Source organism: Salvelinus namaycush, chromosome 27 (assembly GCF_016432855.1).
Source record: "Salvelinus namaycush isolate Seneca chromosome 27, SaNama_1.0, whole genome shotgun sequence".
NCBI lineage: Eukaryota > Metazoa > Chordata > Actinopteri > Salmoniformes > Salmonidae > Salvelinus > Salvelinus namaycush.
In genome coordinates, this window is record NC_052333.1 from 7,827,878 (window position 1) to 7,851,202 (window position 23,325).

Consider the following 23,325-nt stretch of genomic DNA (forward strand, 5'->3'; position numbering starts at 1 on the left):
AGTTGGGATTGTTGGGATTGTTGGGATTAGAGCTAGCAAGCAAGGCATTTCACTGTACTTGTGTACGTGACATTAAAACTTGAAAAAGATGCCTGTTGAAAAAGGCTCAGCATCAGCAAACCACATGTAATGTACTTGACTGGAGCTAAGTCCTCCCGAACAGTACCTCCAACAGTCAGTAACGCCCTGGACCAGAGCTAAGTCCCCCTGAACAGTACCTCCAACAGGCAGTAACGCCCTGGACTAGAGCTAAGTCCTCCCGAACAGTACCTCCAACAGTCAGTAACGCCCTGGACCAGAGCTAAGTCCCCCTGAACAGTACCTCCAACAGTTAGTAAAGCCCTGGACCAGAGCTAAGTCCTCCTGAACAGTACCTTCAACAGCCAGTAACGCCCTGGACCAGAGCTAAGTCCTCCTGAACAGTACCTCCAACAGTCAGTAACGCCCTGGACCAGAGCTAAGTCCTCCTGAACAGTACCTCCAACAGTCAGTAACGCCCTGGACCAGAGCTAAGTCCTCCTGGACAGTACCTCCAACAGCCAGTAACGCCCTGGACCAGAGCTAAGTCCTCCTGAACAGTACCTCCAACAGTCAGTAACGCCCTGGACCAGAGCTAAGTCCTCCTGGACAGTACCTCCAACAGCCAGTAACGCCCTGGACCAGAGCTAAGTCCTCCTGAACAGTACCTCCAACAGCCAGTTGCTCCACTTGGAGGTGGCGCACATGTGCCATGTAGCCGATGCCAGAGAACATGACGAAGCCAGCAAAAATACTGGTGGCAGAGTTCGCCAAAGTGACAATCATTGCATCCCTGCAGCACACAAAAGATAATGATGAGTTCATTGTTTACGTTTATGAAGTAATTTTTTTAACATAATTCCGATGAAATCCATAGTTCTGTAGAAGTCCAACACTAGCACCACACCAGGAGGCAGTCAGTTTGTATGGGGCCAAATACTGTATATCTGTGTGTTTGTTAGCAATGGCAGTGCAATGTGCAAAATGTCACACGTTAAAAAAAAAGTGCTTTCTGCAGGCTACCTGAGGATGTTATTGTTGAGCTTGTTGTGGCTGGCCATAGACAGTAAGCAGCCAAATCCAACGCCTATTGAGTAGAAGATCTGAGCAGTAGCATCAATCCATACCTGTCAAAAAGATCACCTTATTGTCCATTAACTTGCAGAGAATGGACATTTGTCTTTATGCTTATGCCCCCTGAGACACACACGCATTGGAAGCACATTGGATAGGATAAAGTAATCCTTCTAACCCCCCCCCCCCCTTAAAAGATTTAGATGCACTATTGTAAAGTGGTTGTTCCACTGGATATCATAAGGTGAATGCACCAATTTGTAAGTCGCTCTGGATAAGAGCGTCTACTAAATGACTTAAATGTAAATGTAAATGTAAGCAATGGGCCAGCCCCAGTGCTGTGCCCCAGGAGCTAGTTGTATCAACAGTATACAGAAGCAAACGCTTGACAGTTACTTTTTTACAATAGGAGCTGGTTAAACATTGTTTTCTCTAGACAAATAAAAACACCACTGCCTGGAAGCATGAAACAATGAGCGGGCATTCCTGAGGTCAAACGGTCCTCTAACACTTCCCACATAATGACTCAAGCATGGGTAGATACAGTGTTATAGACTGACAAAGTAATTATTTTATGGGAGCAAGACCTGCAAACTGACTAAGAAAATCAGTGTAGGGAAACCTAACCAAGATCATCACAACGTGTCTATGTCATTAATTCAAGAATAAGATCACTTCTTGAAGTCGAAGTCGAGTCAAAGTTTATAAGTGCTTTGACCCACTCACGTGTATCTCTCCCAGTTTGTTCCATTTGGGTGTCAGGAAGAATAGGATGCCATCCAGGGCTCCTGGTAGTCGGACATTGTTGAACAGAAGAGCCAGAAGGACCACATATGGAAACAGTGCTGTGAAGTACACCACCTGTGGATGGACGCGTACACACACACACACACACACACACACACACACACACACACACACACACACACACACACACACACACACACACACACACACACACACACACACACACACATGTTGAGTGTGTGGAGTGATTCGAGTGTCACACCGCAATAGTTCTCCCCGACACTCATCATTAGTAGAGCAGAATCACTTTGATGAAGTGCTCTGTTGGGTATCTAATGTCTTTAACAATAGTCAGGAGGGATGGACAACTTTGCCAGTGGATCTGATCCCCTTGAAGACACAGAAGAATAGGATGACCCAGATCAGCAGGAGAATTCCGACCAGCTCCCATCGCAGGTGGCCCACAGTCTCAATCCCCTCAGTGATTTCCAGGAGCCTATGGCTAAGCACACACATTATTTAAGTGTAATGATGCTACATGCTTGGTGAATAAAAACAACTAGGGAGATGTCTGTGTTGTGAATTTGGTTAAACCAACATCACAGCTTGAAGTAACATTGAATGAGAACGGTTAAAATGTTACTGTAACATGTAAACCTACTCAAAGAATTGTTTAGTGGCGGACTGCAGGTGGGTGGTGGTGTTTTCCATGAAGCTGGAACAGTTCTCTGGAATGTTCCAGGTGGCATTACAGAGCTGCCATGGCAACGGGGCTGTGAAGGAGTGGAAGAGGTAGTACAGAACCCAGGTCAGGACTGTGTTGTTGTAGGAGGCCACGATGAAGGACAGCATCACCATAGCCACACCCACACCTGGAGATCAACAACAACAAACATGGAATAAACATAGCATAGGTTAAAGGTCAAATAAAATAAAAAATGATACAGGCTCTAGTATTCTGTTACTTGTGGTCTCTCTTGATATAAAACTGACTTCATAATACTGGTCAATTATATCTTGTAATGTATGATCTTCCCTTTTTTGAGGCAAAAGTTATCCCACCTTTCATTAGAGGACAGATGTTGATGAACGCCTCAACAGGTCCTTTTTTTGTGTACTGCCCCACTGTAAACTCCATGAACACCAGTGGGATGGCACACAGACACATCATGGTAAGATAGGGAACGAGGAATGCACCTGAGGAGAGGAGATGGTAATTAGATGTAGAAATCAATGATAAAACATTTCATCTAATAATAGTCTATTAAAACTAGTATAAGAGCTCCAAGGTAATGTTGTACCCCAAAGCATACTTTTCCATGAACTGACCTCCACCACCGCTGAAGCAGACATATGGAAAGCGCCAGACATTTCCAATTCCGACTGCATAGCCTACTGAAGAAAGGATGAACTCTGCACGATTGGCCCATGTCTCTCTTTCTCTTGGTAGTCTGTCCATCGTCTGAGAAAGGTTTGACCCCAACAACCAACAGAGACTCCTCTCCACAGATTTATAATATTTTCATCTTTCGCCAAAAATGTATGATTTACAGGAAAATGTGTTGGAAAGGGGAGAGGGATGTCTTCCATTTTCTGTGAGAAAAAAAAAATTATAACAAAAAAATGAATGATTTACAGAAGATTAACTGGCGGCTACAGAATACAAATGTGGCCATGCCTAGAATGGTCATTCATAGATTGATTCTGATTTTGATGTTGTCACAAAATGTTAAGGTTGCCTCATGACTACATGCTCTAAGTCATGCCTTGTGTTTGTGTTGGGACAGACTGTAAGTTCAAGTTTAACAGACTGTTTACACTCCAACTGGACTGACCCAAGGAGTTTGCCTACCTTCTATGCAAATGTGTAAACCGCCTAAAACAAACTGGAGTGAAAACACATAGTACATGGATATATGAATTAGAATCATCTCTATAAACATTTCAAGCTCAAGGGCTTAGTCTTCTCAACAACGTGCAATCACTGTACGTCATCAGAATATACCGTACATTACAGACTTTAAACCTGATGAAAGTTTAGGTAATACAAAAATATCACCAATACAATATGACGAGATTCAGACACTTAGTACTGCAAGGCACTTAGAGAGATGAAAGATGAGAATCCTGAACTCCGTTCCAAATGGCACACTATTCCCTACATAATGCACTACTTTTGACTATGACCCTATGGGCCCTGGTCAAAAGTAGTGCATTATAAAGGAAATAGGGCGCCATTTGGATTGCAAACTGGGTTATTTCTCCCCTCTTTTCGCTTTCTGTCTGGCGTTACGTTAAGCAGAGTCCTATTGACAGTGACTTATTAAATGTTATGTGCTTCAAACGCATCCGTCTCGCTCCCCGGACACCCTGTACTCGTCCTGGTCTGACCAGGTAAAAACAACATCCTGGTGGTTAATCATAGAGAATGAGAGAAGCGAAGGGTTTCCCCCCGTATCTCTGCCGTTATTAATGAAAGAAGCACAGGTGGCTGCAGAGTTTAGTTTAATAGAAAAGAGAGAGGAAGGTTCCTCTCCTGTTTCATAGCCATAATGTTTACTGTCCTGTTTCATAGCCATAATGTTTACAGTCCTGTTTCATAGTCATAATGTTTACTGTCCTGTTTCATAGTCATAATGTTTACAGTCCTGTTTCATAGTCATAATGTTTCCTGTCCTGTTTCATCGTCATAATGTTTACTGTCCTGTTTTATAGCCATAATGTTTACAGTCCTGTTTCATAGCCATAATGTTTACAGTCCTGTTTCATAGTCATAATGTTTACAGTCCTGTTTCATAGCCATAATGTTTACAGTCCTGTTTCATAGCCATAATGTTTACAGTCCTGTTTCATAGCCATAATGTTTACAGTCCTGTTTCATAGCCATAATGTTTACAGTCCTGTTTCATAGCCATAATGTTTACAGTCCTGTTTCATAGCCATAATGTTTACAGTCCTGTTTTATAGCCATAATGTTTACAGTCCTGTTTTATAGCCATAATGTTTACAGTCCTGTTTCATAGTCATAATGTTTACAGTCCTGTTTCATAGTCATAATGTTTACAGTCCTGTTTCATAGCCATAATGTTTACAGTCCTGTTTCATAGCCATAATGTTTACAGTCCTGTTTCATAGCCATAATGTTTACAGTCCTGTTTCATAGCCATAATGTTTACAGTCCTGTTTCATAGCCATAATGTTTACAGTCCTGTTTCATAGTCATAATGTTTACAGTCCTGTTTCATAGCCATAATGTTTACAGTCCTGTTTCATAGCCATAATGTTTACAGTCCTGTTTCATAGTCATAATGTTTACAGTCCTGTTTCATAGTCATAATGTTTACAGTCCTGTTTCATAGCCATAATGTTTACAGTCCTGTTTCATAGTCATAATGTTTACAGTCCTGTTTCATAGCCATAATGTTTACAGTCCTGTTTCATAGCCATAATGTTTACAGTCCTGTTTCATAGTGTCACGATCGTCTATAGGAGAGAGTGAGGACCAAGGCGCAGCGCGTGAAAAGAACATCTTCTTTTATTTAGAAGAGAACAAACACAAAACGAAACCACTTTACAAACTAACAAAACTGAAGCTAAGCATGAACTAGTGCATACATGCAACATAGAACATCGACATAGACAATTCCCCACAAACAGCTAAAGCCTATGGTTACCTTAAATATGGCTCCCAATCAGAGACAACAATAACCAGCTGTCTCTAATTGAGACCCAATTCAGGCAACCATAGACTTTCCTAAACACCTACACTCAACCATAGACACAGCTAGACAACTATACTAAACATAAACCCAACTACTCTAAATAAACCCCCTAAACCTTACAACCACCCTAGACACTACAAAACCCACATAAATTACCCATGTCACACCCTGACCTAACTAAAATAATAAAGAAAACAAAGAATACTAAGGCCAGGGCGTGACACATAGCCATAATGTTTACAGTCCTGTTTCATAGCCATAATGTTTACAGTCCTGTTTTATAGCCATAATGTTTACAGTCCTGTTTCATAGCCATAATGTTTACAGTCCTGTTTCATAGCCATAATGTTTACAGTCCTGTTTTATAGCCATAATGTTTACAGTCCTGTTTCATAGTCATAATGTTTACAGTCCTGTTTCATAGTCATAATGTTTACAGTCCTGTTTCATAGTCATAATGTTTACAGTCCTGTTTCATAGCCATAATGTTTACTGTCCTGTTTCATATTCATAATGTTTACAGTCCTGTTTCATAGTCATAATGTTTCCTGTCCTGTTTTATAGTCATAATGTTTACAGTCCTGTTTCATAGTCATAATGTTTACAGTCCTGTTTCATAGCCATAATGTTTACAGTCCTGTTTCATAGTGTCACGATCGTCTATAGGAGAGAGTGAGGACCAAGGCGCAGCGCGTGAAAAGAACATCTTCTTTTATTTAGAAGAGAACAAACACAAAACGAAACCACTTTACAAACTAACAAAACTGAAGCTAAGCATGAACTAGTGCATACATGCAACATAGAACATCGACATAGACAATTCCCCACAAACAGCTAAAGCCTATGGTTACCTTAAATATGGCTCCCAATCAGAGACAACAATAACCAGCTGTCTCTAATTGAGACCCAATTCAGGCAACCATAGACTTTCCTAAACACCTACACTCAACCATAGACACAGCTAGACAACTATACTAAACATAAACCCAACTACTCTAAATAAACCCCCTAAACCTTACAACCACCCTAGACACTACAAAACCCACATAAATTACCCATGTCACACCCTGACCTAACTAAAATAATAAAGAAAACAAAGAATACTAAGGCCAGGGCGTGACACATAGCCATAATGTTTACAGTCCTGTTTCATAGTCATAATGTTTACAGTCCTGTTTTATAGTCATAATGTTTACAGTCCTGTTTCATAGTCATAATGTTTACAGTCCTGTTTCATAGCCATAATGTTTACAGTCCTGTTTCATAGCCATAATGTTTACAGTCCTGTTTCATAGTCATAATGTTTCCTGTCCTGTTTCATAGCCATAATGTTTACAGTCCTGTTTTATAGCCATAATGTTTACAGTCCTGTTTCATAGCCATAATGTTTACAGTCCTGTTTCATAGCCATAATGTTTACAGTCATGTTTCATAGTCATAATGTTTACAGTCCTGTTTCATAGCCATAATGTTTACAGTCCTGTTTCATAGCCATAATGTTTACAGTCCTGTTTCATAGTCATAATGTTTCCTGTCCTGTTTTGTAGCCATAATGTTTACAGTCCTGTTTTTGTAGCCATAATGTTTACAGTCTTGTTTTATAGGCATGTTGTTTACAGTCTTGTTTTGTTGCCATAGACAGTGTTGGAAAAAATACTCAATTGTCATACTTGAGTAAAAGTAAAGATACCTTAATAGAAAATGACTCAAGTAAAAGTGAACGTCAACCAGCAAAATACTACTTGAGTAAAAGTCTTAAAGTATTTGTTTTTAAATATACTTAAGTATCAAAAGTAAATGGAATCACAAAAAATGACTTAAGTATCAAAAGTAAAAGTATAAATCATTGAAAATTTCTTATATTAAGAAAACCAGACGGCACCATTCTATTTTTATTTATTTCCGGAAAGCCAGGGGCACACTCCAACACTCAGACATTATTTACAAACTAAGCATTTGTTGTTTAGTGTGTCCGCCAGATCAGATGCAGTAGGGATGACCAGGTATGTTCTCTTGATAACTGTGTGAATTGAACCATTTTATGTTCTGCTTAGCATTCAAAATATAACGAGTACTTTTGGGTGTCAGGGAGAATGTATGGAGTAAAAAGTACATTATTTTCTTTAGGAATGTAATGAACTAATAGTAAAAGTTGTCAAAAATATAAATAGTAAAGTAAAGTACAGATACCCCAAAAAACGACTTAAGTAGTACTTCAAAGTATTTAGAAGTATAGATATAGGAGATACAGAGAGAGAGAGAGAGAGAGAGAGAGAGGGGGGAAGAAGCAATTAGCCAAAAGAAAGAAGTTATGTGACAGAGAAAGCAGACAGGTTTGACTTCCTATTTCTCTATTGCACAGTTTTGACCATTTTAATTAAGTAATGGAGTTACTGAGTAACTCACATGTTATATCAAATATAAGTTTCTCTACACATGTCACTACAATAAATGCTTCATAAAAATGTTAACTTACTTATTTAACTTTAGAATGAAGCATCATACAATGTATATTGTCAAATCGGAGGCTTTGGCAGACGTACAGTTAAGTGTCCTGATTGGCAGAGCTGACGTAGACACTTCCATTTATAAAATAAACAGGTGTTTCAGTAACAACAGATTCATTTGTAAAATAAAACATGTTTTCAAAATACTGTCCCTAGAAAAGTGTTATCATAATGCAATGTTACGTCACAAATAATCAAGGCACTGTCGTATGAAAGTTATGATGGTACACATTATACACTAGTAGAGTGGTTCTCAACTGATTTATACACTAGTAGAGTGGTTCTCAACTGATTTATACACTAGTAGAGTGGTTCTCAACTGATTTATACACTAGTAGAGTGGTTCTCAACTGATTTATACACTAGTAGAGTGGTTCTCAACTGATTTATACACTAGTAGAGTGGTTCTCAACTGGTTTATACACTAGACCAGTGGTTCTCAACTGATTTATACACTAGTAGAGTGGTTCTCAACTGATTTATACACTAGTAGAGTGGTTCTCAACTGATTTATACACTAGCAGAGTGGTTCTCAACTGATTTATACACTAGTAGAGTGGTTCTCAACTGATTTATACACTAGTAGAGTGGTTCTCAACTGGTTTATACACTAGACCAGTGGTTCTCAACTGGTTTATACACTAGACCAGTGGTTCTCAACTGGTTTATACACTAGTAGAGTGGTTCTCAACTGGTTTATACACTAGACCAGTGGTTCTCAACTGGTTTATACACTAGACCAGTGGTTCTCAACTGGTTTATACACTAGTAGAGTGGTTCTCAACTGATTTATACACTAGACCAGTGGTTCTCAACTGGTTTATACACTAGTAGAGTGGTTCTCAACTGGTTTATACACTAGACCAGTGGTTCTCAACTGGTTTATACACTAGTAGAGTGGTTCTCAACTGGTTTATACACTAGACCAGAGGTTCTCAACTGGTTTATATACTAGACCAGTGGTTCTCAACTGACAAGAGAATTCGTCGACGAGAGGGTAACCCGCCTCTAGCATCCGTTCTATTGGCCAATGTGCAATCACTAGAAATAAACAGAATAATCTCCGTTCTATCCTATCAACAGGACATAAAAAACTGTAATATCTTATGTTTCACCGAGTCATGGCTGAACGACGACACAGATAATATACAGTTGGCTGGGATTTCCGTGCATCAGCAGGACAGAACAGCTATGCCTGGTAAGATGAGGAGTGGGTGTGTTTGTCTATTTGTCAATAACAGCTGGTGCACAATGTCTAATATTAAAGAAGTCACGAGGTATTGCTCGCCTGAGGTAGATTACCTCATGATAAGCTGTAGACCACACTATCTACCAAGAGAGTTTTCATCTATATTATTCGTAGCAGTCTATTTACCACCACAAACCGATGCTAGCACTAAGACCGCACTCAATGAGCTGTATAAGGTCATAAGCAAACAAGAAAATGCTCATCCAGAAGCGGCGCTCCTAGTGGCCGGGGACTTTAATGCAGGCAAATTTAAATCTGTTTTAACTCATTTCTACCAGCATGTCACATGCAACCATAGGAAGAAAAAAAACTCTAGACCACCTTTACTCCACACACAGAGAAGCGGTTGGGATGGTGTTCTTGGGGTTGTACTCATCCTTCTTCTTCCTCCAAACACGGCGAGTGGAGATACTAAGCTCTCCCTCACCCTACATTTCGCAAATCTAAATGTAATAATAACAAAGTATTACCTGCACCTGTACGCATACGATACAGTTGTGTACTCTATCACCCGCCCTGCTGATCATGCTCTTTCTGAACTACATTATACTTTCATTATTTTGCAGAAAACCTTTATTGACCTCAAATTATTATTGAATACATGGAAAACTAAGTATATGTTGTTTTCTAGAGTACACAAAAATAGTTCTAATGATTGAAGTGTACGTACCTAGTACGGTGTATCAGTACATACGTTAAGTTGTCTTTTTTTAAAACATATTGATGAGTTAGTTAATTAAGATGTTGAATATAAAAAGGGTCTTCTTCTATAGAAATAGGTCAGGCCTCTTGCTTAATAGTACAAAGCAGATCATTCAATCTATGTTCTTACTGGTCCTAGACTATTGCGAAATCATCTATATGAATGCAGCTGCCACTTCATTAAAGCCTTTAGATGCATTTGACCACAGATCACTTTGTTTTATTATGGGTACAGGTTCAGTACACATCCCTGCATTCTCTATTATAAAGTAGACTGACCCTCTTTGAGGTCATGTAGGTCAATTTGTTGCTCTCTTTGCCTTTATAAAGCTATTTTACATACTGTAAACTCCCTCTGTAGCTAACATCTACAATAACCGTTAGAGGTAAGAGGTGCCGTTATCATACACAGTCTCAGGGATTGCTAACTCTGGAAATTCCTTTGGTCTGTACAGAGTTAGGTAAATCAGCTCTTTGCCCCTTACTTGTGGAATATTCTCCAAGCTTCTCTAAACATTGATGTTTTGGTGTCTCTAGGTCTGTTACAACTTAATTACAAAATCTTTAAAGGAGTTTGTGAAACCATTCAGTCATGGATGTATGTAAACATATTTAATACGTATTGCTTGTTACAGAAGACTACTGTTGTACATTGAATAGCCATTCATCCCTGTTACACCTCCTTGATGTGATGGTTCTCTATGTCTGTACATGTTTCTAATCCACATAGTGTGAATAGTGGTTTCCATAAAGTTATTACCCCCCTAAACCTGAATCTGAAATGACCTTTAGGATCTTTCTTACCACTATTACTTTGGGGTTGTAATCCCCGTCTTTTAAATTCCCTACTGTGAACAAATCTCTAACATTCATGATCCTTCACTATATTTATCCCTAAACCTCCCACAATAACTATTGTCTATTGTTAGTCTCAATGACCTTACTGCCAATATTAAAGTTTTATACATAGCTAAATACATTGTTGGAGACAGTTTTCATGTCTTTCATTATGCAAACGTGTTTATTAGATCATATTTCTCATTAAGAATAATGTTGTTTTAATTCTATATGGGTCATGCTTCGTTTTGGTCATGTGTTCTCTTATGGGTCAATGATTTTAATTACAATATAGACATTATGTTCTTGGCTCAATTACTTAAAAGTGCATGTGGTCCCACCCCTCCCATGTGTTCCCAGGTGCATATTTGGGAGCCCATATACATTCAGGATGTAAGGCTTACTGGTTATGGCAAATGTTAGGGGAAAAAAACAGTAAAGTTTTATACTTTGACCACATCTTTTCACATGCGTTTTATTTGGGTCGTTTAAATTGACCATGTTGATTGGCTCCAGCCATTGGAAGCTCGATGCATGTACAAAGAACAAAAACACAATTCAACCATTGATGGATGGTGACAAAAATAATGACATTGCCAGTAGTCATGTTAAGGTTTTCAATGTTTTATTGGTGGAGTTGATGGATTTGCATGTGGCTGTGCATTAATATGTCTGAATAGGAAAGAGGATCTGATCAAGCCTATTAGTATTCTTGATCAATTCTTGATCCAAAAAGACACACAACTGTTACGGGATTAATTCCACATTGGTTTGCATTGCTTGGTAGTGTATTAGCATGGTATGAGACAACATAAATAATACAATTTAAGTAAAGTATAAAATAAACGGTATTATCCTAAATTGAGAGATGAATAAAAAATGTGTTATCACATCAACATCATCAACATGTTTCAGAATGTGCCTGTTTTCAGTATAGAATGACATGTATACAGATTATATTACAACTCTTTGTGTTTTGTCTTAATGACTGTTCTTTAGTAAATAGGAAACTCAACAGTGTGTTAGTCCGAGAAACATTAACTAGATAGTTGTTTTATGTTTGTGAAACCTTGAAAGGAACACAATGAGAATTGATTTTGTAACAACAGTTTTTAATGGGTAATTGTATCAGATATATATCATTGTATGTTTGAATTAGCACTCATATAAACTGAGTTTCATCACTGCCTTGTAAACCCATTCTTGTAAATTGGAGCTACTGTACATGATTGTCTGGAGCTGCTGTACAGATTTGAGCACTTGACAAGACGTTGACATTTCTGGGGACGTCTCACCTGTAACATAATAATAATAAAGATTATGATAATAATAATTTTGTTATAATAATACAAATCTGTAAATCAACCAAATGTATTTCTTAAAAGCCCTTTTTGCATCAGCAGTTGTTACCAAGTGTTTTACAGAAACCCAGTCTAAACATCCAAGACCCATCAATACTGAAGCACAGCATCTAGGAAATACTCCCTAGAAGTCATGAACCTAGGATTAAACTAGAGATGAACCATGCTCCCAGGGCTGTGCTGAGTGGACATTACAGAGTACATGTGCCCCTTATTGTTATTCAAGACGTTCCAACGATCGTAGATGACCATCAGGGTCATATAATAACCAGGGTGGCTATAGAAGGGGCAAAAGTTCAACACTCAGGAGTCAATGTCATGCCTTTTGTCTTTTTTCATAGCCTGAGAGAGGAAGAGAGAGAGTGAGAGAGTGAGAGAAAGAGAGAATCTATTACATAAAGTTATCACATATGCACACTATGTAACACATTATATTAATAATTCTCCAAAAGTTGGATGTCATTGTCTTTCATAACTGTTGCAATACAAAACATTGAAACGTTGTTAAATATTTGTTACTTTGGTATACATTGACTGAAATGTTATACAGAGAGAGAGAGAGAGATACAGTGCAGTAATATCTAACATGTAATATCTAACAATTCCCCACAAACTACATAACACACACAAAATCTAATATAATATATATATATGATTTTATCCACAACATTTTGGGGTTAAATACCTATATAGGTCCCTAGTCCATTCTCGTTTAACATATAAATAAATAAATAAAAAAGCATTTAAAAATAACCCCTCCTCTCATTCAATATATATATATGTTTTTATATAATACCTTATTAAAAAACATCCTTTTATAATAGACAATATATACATATTAACATGCATAGTTAAAAAGCATTCTTTAGATTGTAATTGCAACGCACCTTCAGAATTCTCCATGTGTAAAGGTCTGGGGTGGATAGGTATTTTCTATGTTGGATGTTGTGATTGACTGTGACAGCCCCCCCCCCCCCCCCCCCCCACTGGAGAGCAGCTCTCCTGGTGTGTAAGGGGTATAAACCTTTTTGTTGATCCCCACTCATAGAAAAAACACCTGTCGTTTGGGTTTCCTCATGTACATATAGCCCCCTACTGCTTTATTGGTTAGAAAAAAAACATTGGTTCAAACACACATGCAGAGACACACACACACACACACACACACACACACACGCCCATCTTTCCCAGAATCCTTTATCTGTGTTGAGACACTGAGACAGACAGATACATAGAGAGAGAGAGTGAGAGAGATTCCATTCAAGGTAAGATGCAATTTTAAAACCCTTTATTGATAAATCTTTAGTACATACCTTTTAAACGTGTTATAATTATTTAAACACATTTTCTATGCAATATTTAACCATACCAGAATGTTTGTATACACAAAAAAGAAAAATGTTATACAACATACTGTATATATATTATAACCACACAGTGCTACACTTTAATACCCATTAAATGTTTAGATTTATAATTGTCTGTTGTAGGAAAGATTGTGTTCATATAAAATAAGGCATTTTGATTATTTTCAAGATTCTCTCTGTGTGTGTAAACCCAGCTTCTAACCTGACACCGGGACACCCAGAGCCATAGAGAGTCTGATATTTCAGCCCCTTGAAGGTAAATGAGATGCTTGGGGGAAAAAACTACTGTTGTTTGGGTTTCCTTATGTACATATGCCCCCCTACTGCTGAATTGATTAGAAAAAAACAGACACACACACACACACACACACACACACACAACCAACCTTTTCAGTTACATAGACAGGATATTTCTTTCAATGAAAATTACATTTTTAAAATCTTTAGTACCGAAATGCACGTTTTTATTGAACTATTTGATTGAACTATTTGATTGAACTATTTTATTGAACTATTCCTTTCTTACAGAAAAAGGCCAGGGGGGGGGGGGGGGGGGGGGATCTATGGTCAACCAACAATTCCATCGCTCTCTAAATCACCATCTTCAAGATGTGACCGGTTCAGACATTGTCTCTTTCCCGCACGATATCCCGCTCCATCCAGGTTCCGTATGTTTTCTTTTCCTGGATAGATCAACCATCTTGCCTTGAGGCCCAGGTTCTGTCATAAGGATAGAAGCGCCCATCGGCGTAAATGTTCACCATGTTGGAAAAGATTTTCCACCTGTTTCATCATGCCAAGGACTTTATGATCATCTCCCCACCTGAAAGCTAAAGACAGCCACAAAATAGTTGACCTCCGTGCAGGCTTTTGAAAATACATACGAACTAACTGATTTGGTTGCATTTGAACTATTGAATTCGGCACAACCTAAAATTGTGACGAGTCTGGACTATATGCCACTGAAGAGATTCTTGGCTTTCAAATCATCTCGCCCGCAGACTTCCTCTTCCAATGCGTACCCCGGGAGGGTTGTCCCACTCAGGGCCTGTTAGAGCAAGGCGTATCTTAAGCCATTCTCTCTTCTGCAACGCAGGAGAAAAACTTCATGTTTTTGGTTGAAAAAGGGTGCTGAGGCAGCTGTTTGTGAAAATCTTCACAGTTGAATCTTCCGGTTGGAAAATGTAACTCGTGTCCGTCACTCATATCCAGCACACCATTAAAACAATCAGGGGCATCACAAAGAATGGCTTCGATGGTTTTGTCATTGTGTTCTTGACAGAAAGGACACAATACACCCACAATTGGTCTAGGAGCCATGTTTTATTTCTTTCTTCTTTAGTGTTCTGGGGTTTATCTCTCAAGGTTTCTTGTCGCTCGTAGCGTTAACACCTCTTTACTTATACTGACCAATACCCTACCCCCCCGGAAATGACTGTTTCATATACAACAGCCAGGCCATAAGTTCACTACAACAGCGGCCATACTCTTTCAAATGTTCAAACCCATTCCACAGTTCAACGATGTCACTACACATCAATCATCATGACAGCTTTAATGTAAACACAGGCTTTAACATAAACAGATGCACTAGCAGGTTACATAAACACTCACTCGATAGCGTGAGAACTTCCGGACGGATGTACATATATGGGCATAACCACGTGATCCATAAAATACCTCATCAATCACTTTTTGACCAGTGCCGAATACTGTATTCTCTGTATTGTCACCATAACGTTCCCATACTCTCCCCATGACATCCCCATGACATCACCAAACTCTCCCCATGACATCACCAAACTCTCCCCATTATGTCCCCAGGCTAGTCCCTTTACTGCATGTCCCCATAAGGGAAAGGGGGATTCCTAGTCAGTTGTACAACTGAAAGCATTCAACTGAAATGTGTCTTCCGTATTTAACCCAACCCCTCTGAATCAGAGAGGTGCGGAGAGCTGCCTTAATCGACATCCACGTCTTTGGCGCCCGGGGAACAGTGGGTTAACTGCCTTGATCAGGGGCAGAAAGACAGATTTTTACATGGTCAGCTTGGGGATTCGATCCAGCAACCTTTCGGTTACTGACCCAACGCTCCTACCCGCCAGGCTACCTGCCGCCTCATTAACATCCCCTCTTCTCATAACGTTCCCATCTCCAGGCTAGTCTCACCTTCTCTTTGTGAATGGATGGTTAGATGAATGACAGGATGGATGAACGGAAGGATGGATGGATGGATGAATTGATGGATGGCAATGAATCAATGAATGGATGGATGAATACATTAATAAATGAATGATCGTTTGATGCAATCAGGTGGAGGGCCATCTGGCCATGCTGATAGGAAAGGCACAGGTAAAACAACAAAGAGCTTACAGAGGACTTGGTATGCAAATTAGATTGTTGAAGTTACAACTATAGAAGAAAGATCCGGAGTTCTCCATCACATCATTTAGCACATACACAGTTGAAATAGGCACAGCCAGAGAGTCAGCCAGAGAGTCAGCCAGAGAGTCAGCCAGAGAGTCAGCCAGAGAGTCAGCCAGAGAGTCAGCCAGAGAAACAGCCAGAGAAACAGCCAGAGAAACAGCCAGAGAAACAGCCAGAGAAACAGCCTCACTATGATGTATGTTCTGAGGTGGAGCAGGCTGCTGCACACGTCCAGCTGTCCACTGATTTCAGCGAGGTAGAGAGGGGTCTGCTTAGTCTGAGGGCCAAACACATTAAGGTTCAGAACACAGGACAGAACAGGAGTGGTCACAGATATAAACCAATGGGTTATTTGGTGCAAATAATAATGACCTTTAGAAAAGATGAAGGTATGGGAAGAGAATTTGCCACGTCTTTGATTTTAACTTACACATGTTTGCAACCTGGGCGATGCTACATATTGTCCTATTAGCAACAACATATTCTGCTGGAACATTTCCTATGAACATGGATATGTTCACAAGACCTCCATAATTGAGGGGGTCATTGCTCAGCTCACTGACCAGGGAGAGAGCGTCGATGCTGGCCAGGTGTGTTTCCACCAGTAGTCTGACCAGGCTGGCTGAGCCGTTCTGGGACCCCAGGTGTAGAGGAGTGAGGCTCAGCTTGGTCTTAACGTTCACAAAGGCCTTATGGGACAGCAGAATGTCAGCGATGTTCTCGTGGCCCCACTCCGCCCCACTCTCCAAGTGGAGAGTTGCCTTGCCGTCCTATAGGTGTCGTGTTCATTACGCACCAAACGGAAGAAACTGGAACAGGGATGGACTATGTGAAACTAGTTTTTGTTTTGTAAGTGGAGATTTCACCCCAGAGACATCCACCCTGGCATGGTTCTGCAGCAGGATTCTAACCACCACTATGTGACCTCTTTCAGCAGCCAATAACAACGGTGACCAGCCGTTCTGTATGGACCCACAGACAGAGTGCCCTCTCAGTAAAACAATAACACAACATAACATAAATGCAGCAGGGAGTTCATGTCATCCTCATACTTCAGAATTACACTCACCTGCAATACACCCATTTAGTGGCAGTACCAGTTATTTCATAGCAGTATACCAGTATTTAATTACCATAAGAAAACCCTACACTAACCCAAGTAATGTATTTCCAAGTAATGTAATTCTATCAGTACCTTGGAGTGCTTGTTGACTGCCATCTGCAGGTGACTGGAGGGAACACTGTTGAGCATCTCCTTTAGGACTTCAGTGTTGCCCACTCTGGCACAGAGTCTCTACAGGGAGAAACAGAGTGAAACATGCATGTACAATCCAATAACATACATGTACCTGGACAAGCCAATAACATACATGTACCTGGACAAGCCAATAACATACATGTACCTGGACAAGCCAATAACATACATGTACCTGGACAAGCCAATAACATACATGTACCTGGACAAGCCAATAACATACATGTACCTGGACAAGCCAATAACATACATGTACCTGGACAAGCCAATAACATACATGTACCTGGACAAGCCAATAACATACATGTACCTGGACAAGCCAATAACATACATGTACCTGGACAAACTAATAACATACATGTACCTGGACAAACTAATAACATACATGTGCCTGGACAACCCAATAACATACATGTGCCTGGACAACCCAATAACATACATGTGCCTGGACAACCCAATAACATACATGTGCCTGGACAACCCAATAACATACATGTACCTGGACAACCCAATAACATACATGTACCTGGACAACCCAATAACATACATGTACCTGGACAACCCAATAACATACATGTACCTGGACAACCCAATAACATACATGTACCTGGACAAACTAATAACATACATGTACCTGGACAACCCAATAACATACATGTACCTGGACAACCCAATAACATACATGTACCTGGACAACCCAATAACATACATGTACCTGGACAACCCAATAACATACATGTACCTGGACAACCCAATAACATACATGTACCTGGACAACCCAATAACATACATGTACCTGGACAACCCAATAACATACATGTACCTGGACAAACTAATAACATACATGTACCTGGACAAACTAATAACATACATGTACCTGGACAAACTAATAACATACATGTACCTGGACAAGCCAATAACATACATGTACCTGGACAAGCCAATAACATACATGTACCTGGACAAGCCAATAACATACATGTACCTGGACAAACTAATAACATACATGTGCCTGGACAACCCAATAACATACATGTGCCTGGACAACCCAATAACATACATGTACCTGGACAACCCAATAACATACATGTACCTGGACAACCCAATAACATACATGTACCTGGACAAACTAATAACATACATGTACCTGGACAAACTAATAACATACATGTACCTGGACAACCCAATAACATACATGTACCTGGACAACCCAATAACATACATGTACCTGGACAACCCAATAACATACATGTACCTGGACAACCCAATAACATACATGTACCTGGACAACCCAATAACATACATGTACCTGGACAACCCAATAACATACATGTACCTGGACAAACTAATAACATACATGTACCTGGACAAACTAATAACATACATGTACCTGGACAACCCAATAACATACATGTACCTGGACAACCCAATAACATACATGTACATGGACAAACAAATTACATACATGTACCTGGACAAGCCAATAACATGTACCTGGACAACCCAATAACATACATGTACCTGGACAAACTAATAACATACATGTACCTGGACAAGCCAATAACATACATGTACCTGGACAAACTAATAACATACATGTACCTGGACAAACCAATAACATACATGTACCTGGACAAGCCAATAACATACATGTACCTGGACAAGCCAATAACATACATGTACCTGGACAACCCAATAACATACATGTACCTGGACAAACTAATAACATACATGTACCTGGACAAACTAATAACATACATGTACCTGGACAAACTAATAACATACATGTACCTGGACAACCCAATAACATACATGTACCTGGACAACCCAATAACATACATGTACCTGGACAACCCAATAACATACATGTACCTGGACAACCCAATAACATACATGTACCTGGACAACCCAATAACATACATGTACCTGGACAACCCAATAACATACATGTACCTGGACAACCCAATAACATACATGTACCTGGACAAACTAATAACATACATGTACCTGGACAAACTAATAACATACATGTACCTGGACAAGCCAATAACATACATGTACCTGGACAACCCAATAACATACATGTACCTGGACAACCCAATAACATACATGTACCTGGACAAACTAATAACATACATGTGCCTGGACAACCCAATAACATACATGTGCCTGGACAACCCAATAACATACATGTACCTGGACAACCCAATAACATACATGTACCTGGACAACCCAATAACATACATGTACCTGGACAAACTAATAACATACATGTACCTGGACAAACTAATAACATACATGTACCTGGACAACCCAATAACATACATGTACCTGGACAACCCAATAACATACATGTACCTGGACAACCCAATAACATACATGTACCTGGACAACCCAATAACATACATGTACCTGGACAACCCAATAACATACATGTACCTGGACAAACTAATAACATACATGTACCTGGACAAACTAATAACATACATGTACCTGGACAACCCAATAACATACATGTACCTGGACAACCCAATAACATACATGTACATGGACAAACAAATTACATACATGTACCTGGACAAGCCAATAACATGTACCTGGACAAGCCAATAACATACATGTACCTGGACAAACTAATAACATACATGTACCTGGACAAGCCAATAACATACATGTACCTGGACAAACTAATAACATACATGTACCTGGACAAACCAATAACATACATGTACCTGGACAAGCCAATAACATACATGTACCTGGACAACCCAATAACATACATGTACCTGGACAAACTAATAACATACATGTACCTGGACAAACTAATAACATACATGTACCTGGACAAACTAATAACATACATGTACCTGGACAACCCAATAACATACATGTACCTGGACAACCCAATAACATACATGTACCTGGACAACCCAATAACATACACTACCGTTCAAAAGTTTGAGGTCACTTAGAAATGCCCTTGCTTTTGAAAGAAAAGCACATTTGTTTTGTCCATTAAAATAACATCAAACTGATCAGAAATACAGTGTAGACATGGTTAATATTGTAAATGACTATTGTAGCTGGAAACTGCCAATATTTTATGGAATATCTACATATGTCACGACTTCTGCCGAAGTCGTTGCCTCTCCTTGTTCGGGCGGTGTTCGGCGGTCGACGTCACCGGTCTTCTAGCCATCATCGATCCATTTTTCATTTTCCATTGGTTTTGTCTTGTCTTCCCACACACCTGTTTTCAATCCCATCCATTACCTATTGTGTATTTAACCCTCTGTTTCCCCTCATGTCTTTGTCAGAGATTGTTATTTGTCAAGTGTTGTGTTTATTGTGCATAGGTGTGCGACGGGTCATCGTACCCATATTTGTTTTATGTTTTTCCTATGAGTGTTATGGAGCAGATTACTGGGACTATAATTAAAAAACTCCATTCTACACTATTTGACTCTCCTGCGCCTGACTTCCCTGCCACTTATACACGCAACTGTGACAACATAGGCGTACAGAGGCCCGTTATCAGCAACCATCACTCCTGTGTTCCAATGGCACTTTGTGTTAGCTAATCAAAATGTATCATTTTAAAAGGCTAATTGATCATTAAAAAACCCTTTTGCAATTATGTTAGCACAGCTGAAAACTGTTGTCTGATTAAAGAAGCTATAAAACTGTCATGGTAAAAACACGTTGACGCAACAGTACCTAAAATGGGGAGGTCTGTCCATAATAAAGCAGAACTCTGCCTTCTTAATAACACTATCAACAAGGCAGGTCCTACAGGCCCTAGTTTTGTCCTACCTGGACTGCTGTTCAGTAGTGTGGTCAGGTGCCACCAAGAGGGACTTAGGAAAATTACAATTGGCTCAGAACAGGGCAGCATATCTGAGACCTTAAATGTACAAGGAGAGCTAACATATGCATGTCGATCGCTCATTGCTCAAAGTGAGGAGAGATTGACTTCATCACTACTTGTTTTTGTAAGAAGTATTGACATGCTGTCTGTTTAAACTACTAGCACACAGCTCGGCCACCCATGCATACCCCACAAGACATGCCACAGGTCATGTCTAGTCCCGCTCTCCCGCTAGACCTCGCCGGTTTACTAACCACCGGTCCTGGCAACCATCATTACGCACACCTGTGCCCCATCTTCAGTTACACCTGGACTTCATTACTACCTTGATTACTTACCATTTATCTAGCACTCTGTTCTGTCAGTCATCAGGTAGTATTGTTTATGTTTTCTTGTTAGACGCGTCTCTTGTTTTGTATTCGTTCCATGTTCATTATCATTAAACTCACACTGCACTTGTTTCCTGACTCCCTGAGTCTATGTTACACAGGTCTCTTCACAATTCCTAAGTCCAGAACAGACTATGGGAGGCGCACAGTACTACATAAAGCCATGGCTACATGGAACTCTATTCCACATCAAGTAACTGTTGCAAGCAGTAGAATCATATTTAAAAAACTGATAACAATACACCTTATGGAACAGCGGGGACACATGCATACACATGATGACACATGCACGCTACACACATGTACACATGGATTTTGTATTGTAGATATGTGATAGTAGAGTAGTGGCCTGTGGGCACACACTTAATGTGTTGTGAAAAGTGCTATGAAATGTAATATTTGTAATTGTATATAACTGCCTTAATGTTGCTGGACCCCAGGAAGAGTAGCTGCTGCCTTTTTGGGGGTATCTGTACTTAACTATTTATATTTTTGGCAAAATTTACTTCACTACATTCCGAAAGAAAATATTGTACTTTTTACTCCACACATTTTCCCTGACACCCAAAAGTACTCGTTACATTTTGACAGGAAAATGGTCCAATTCACACACTTATCAAGAGAACATCCCTGGTCATCCCTACTGCCTCTGATCTGACAGACTCATTAAACACACATGCTTTGTTTGTAAATTATGTTGGAGTGTGCCCCTAACTATCCGTCAATAAAAAATCTAATATAATATATGCATAATATAAGGACTTTTTAATTATTTATACTTTTACATTTACTTTTGATACTTAAGTATATTTTAGCAATTCCATTTACATTTGATACTTAAGTATATTTAAAACCAAATACTTTTAGACTTTTACTCAAGCAATATTTCACTGGATGACTTTTACTTGAGTCATTTTCTATTAAGGTATCTTTACTTTTACTCAAGTATGACAATTGAGTATTTTTTCCACCACTGCTAATGACTCCTACAGCTTCTGTAGCCAGACACCATCACAATAACTATGTTATGCTGTACCATACCAACCAGCCACAGATTTAAGGTACAGTATAACAACCACCGTGGGACTCTGTATTATCCTAATCATGACTCCTTGTGAGATTATTGTCCTATAAATGCACATATGGCTTGAAAAGGAGTAGTGGTGGTAGCCTACCTTAATTCTGGCTCAACCTGGTCTCAGGGCATTTCGTATTATTCACGACGTAAAACCAAGAAACTACTTTTGGTATGATATGTTATGTATGGGATGTATTCATTTGTGGATGTCGATCACTCAATTTTCAAAACGTATGATGTGTTCTGGCTAGGATGGATAACGTTAGCTAGCTGGCCTACCTTAGTTCTGGGTAGATGTACACTCTTAGAAAAAAAGGTGCTATCTAGAACCTAAAAGGGTTCTTCGTCTGTCCCCATAGGAGAACCCTTTGAAGTTGAAGAATACTTTTCGCTTTCAGGTAGAACCCTATTATATTCCATGTAGAACCTTTTCCCCAGAGGGCTCTACCTGGAACCTAAAAGGGTTCTATCTGGAACCAAAACTGGAACAACTGAACAACCATTTTGGAACCCTTTTTTTCTAAGAGTGTAGTAGTGGTGGTGGTAGCCTACCTTAGTTCTGGCTTGGTGTAGTGGTGGAGGTAGCCTACCTTAGTTATGGCTTGGTGTGTAGTAGTGTTGGTGGTACCCTACCTTAGTTCTGGCTAGGTGTGGTAGTAGTGGTGGTGCTAGCCTAAGTTCTGGCTAGGTGTAGTAGTAGTGGTGGTGGTAGCCTACCTTAGTT

At 39.6% G+C, this 23,325-nt stretch overlaps 1 protein-coding gene across 1 annotated transcript in view; it reads right to left on the reverse strand.

The window, feature by feature from the left end:
- The window catches only part of LOC120022014 (sodium- and chloride-dependent GABA transporter 1-like), a 35,423-nt gene that overhangs the window by 10,564 nt on the left and 1,534 nt on the right, over window positions 1–23,325 (reverse strand). The window contains exons 3-12 of the mRNA XM_038965815.1: window positions 17,207–17,305; window positions 16,575–16,781; window positions 16,202–16,288; window positions 3,169–3,301; window positions 2,902–3,036; window positions 2,501–2,711; window positions 2,209–2,341; window positions 1,819–1,953; window positions 1,042–1,145; window positions 687–811 (exon numbers count right to left, since the gene is read on the reverse strand). Of these exons, the coding sequence (XP_038821743.1) occupies window positions 687–811; window positions 1,042–1,145; window positions 1,819–1,953; window positions 2,209–2,341; window positions 2,501–2,711; window positions 2,902–3,036; window positions 3,169–3,301; window positions 16,202–16,288; window positions 16,575–16,781; window positions 17,207–17,305 (1,369 nt within the window). The remainder of the gene's footprint in view (window positions 1–686; window positions 812–1,041; window positions 1,146–1,818; window positions 1,954–2,208; window positions 2,342–2,500; window positions 2,712–2,901; window positions 3,037–3,168; window positions 3,302–16,201; window positions 16,289–16,574; window positions 16,782–17,206; window positions 17,306–23,325) is intronic.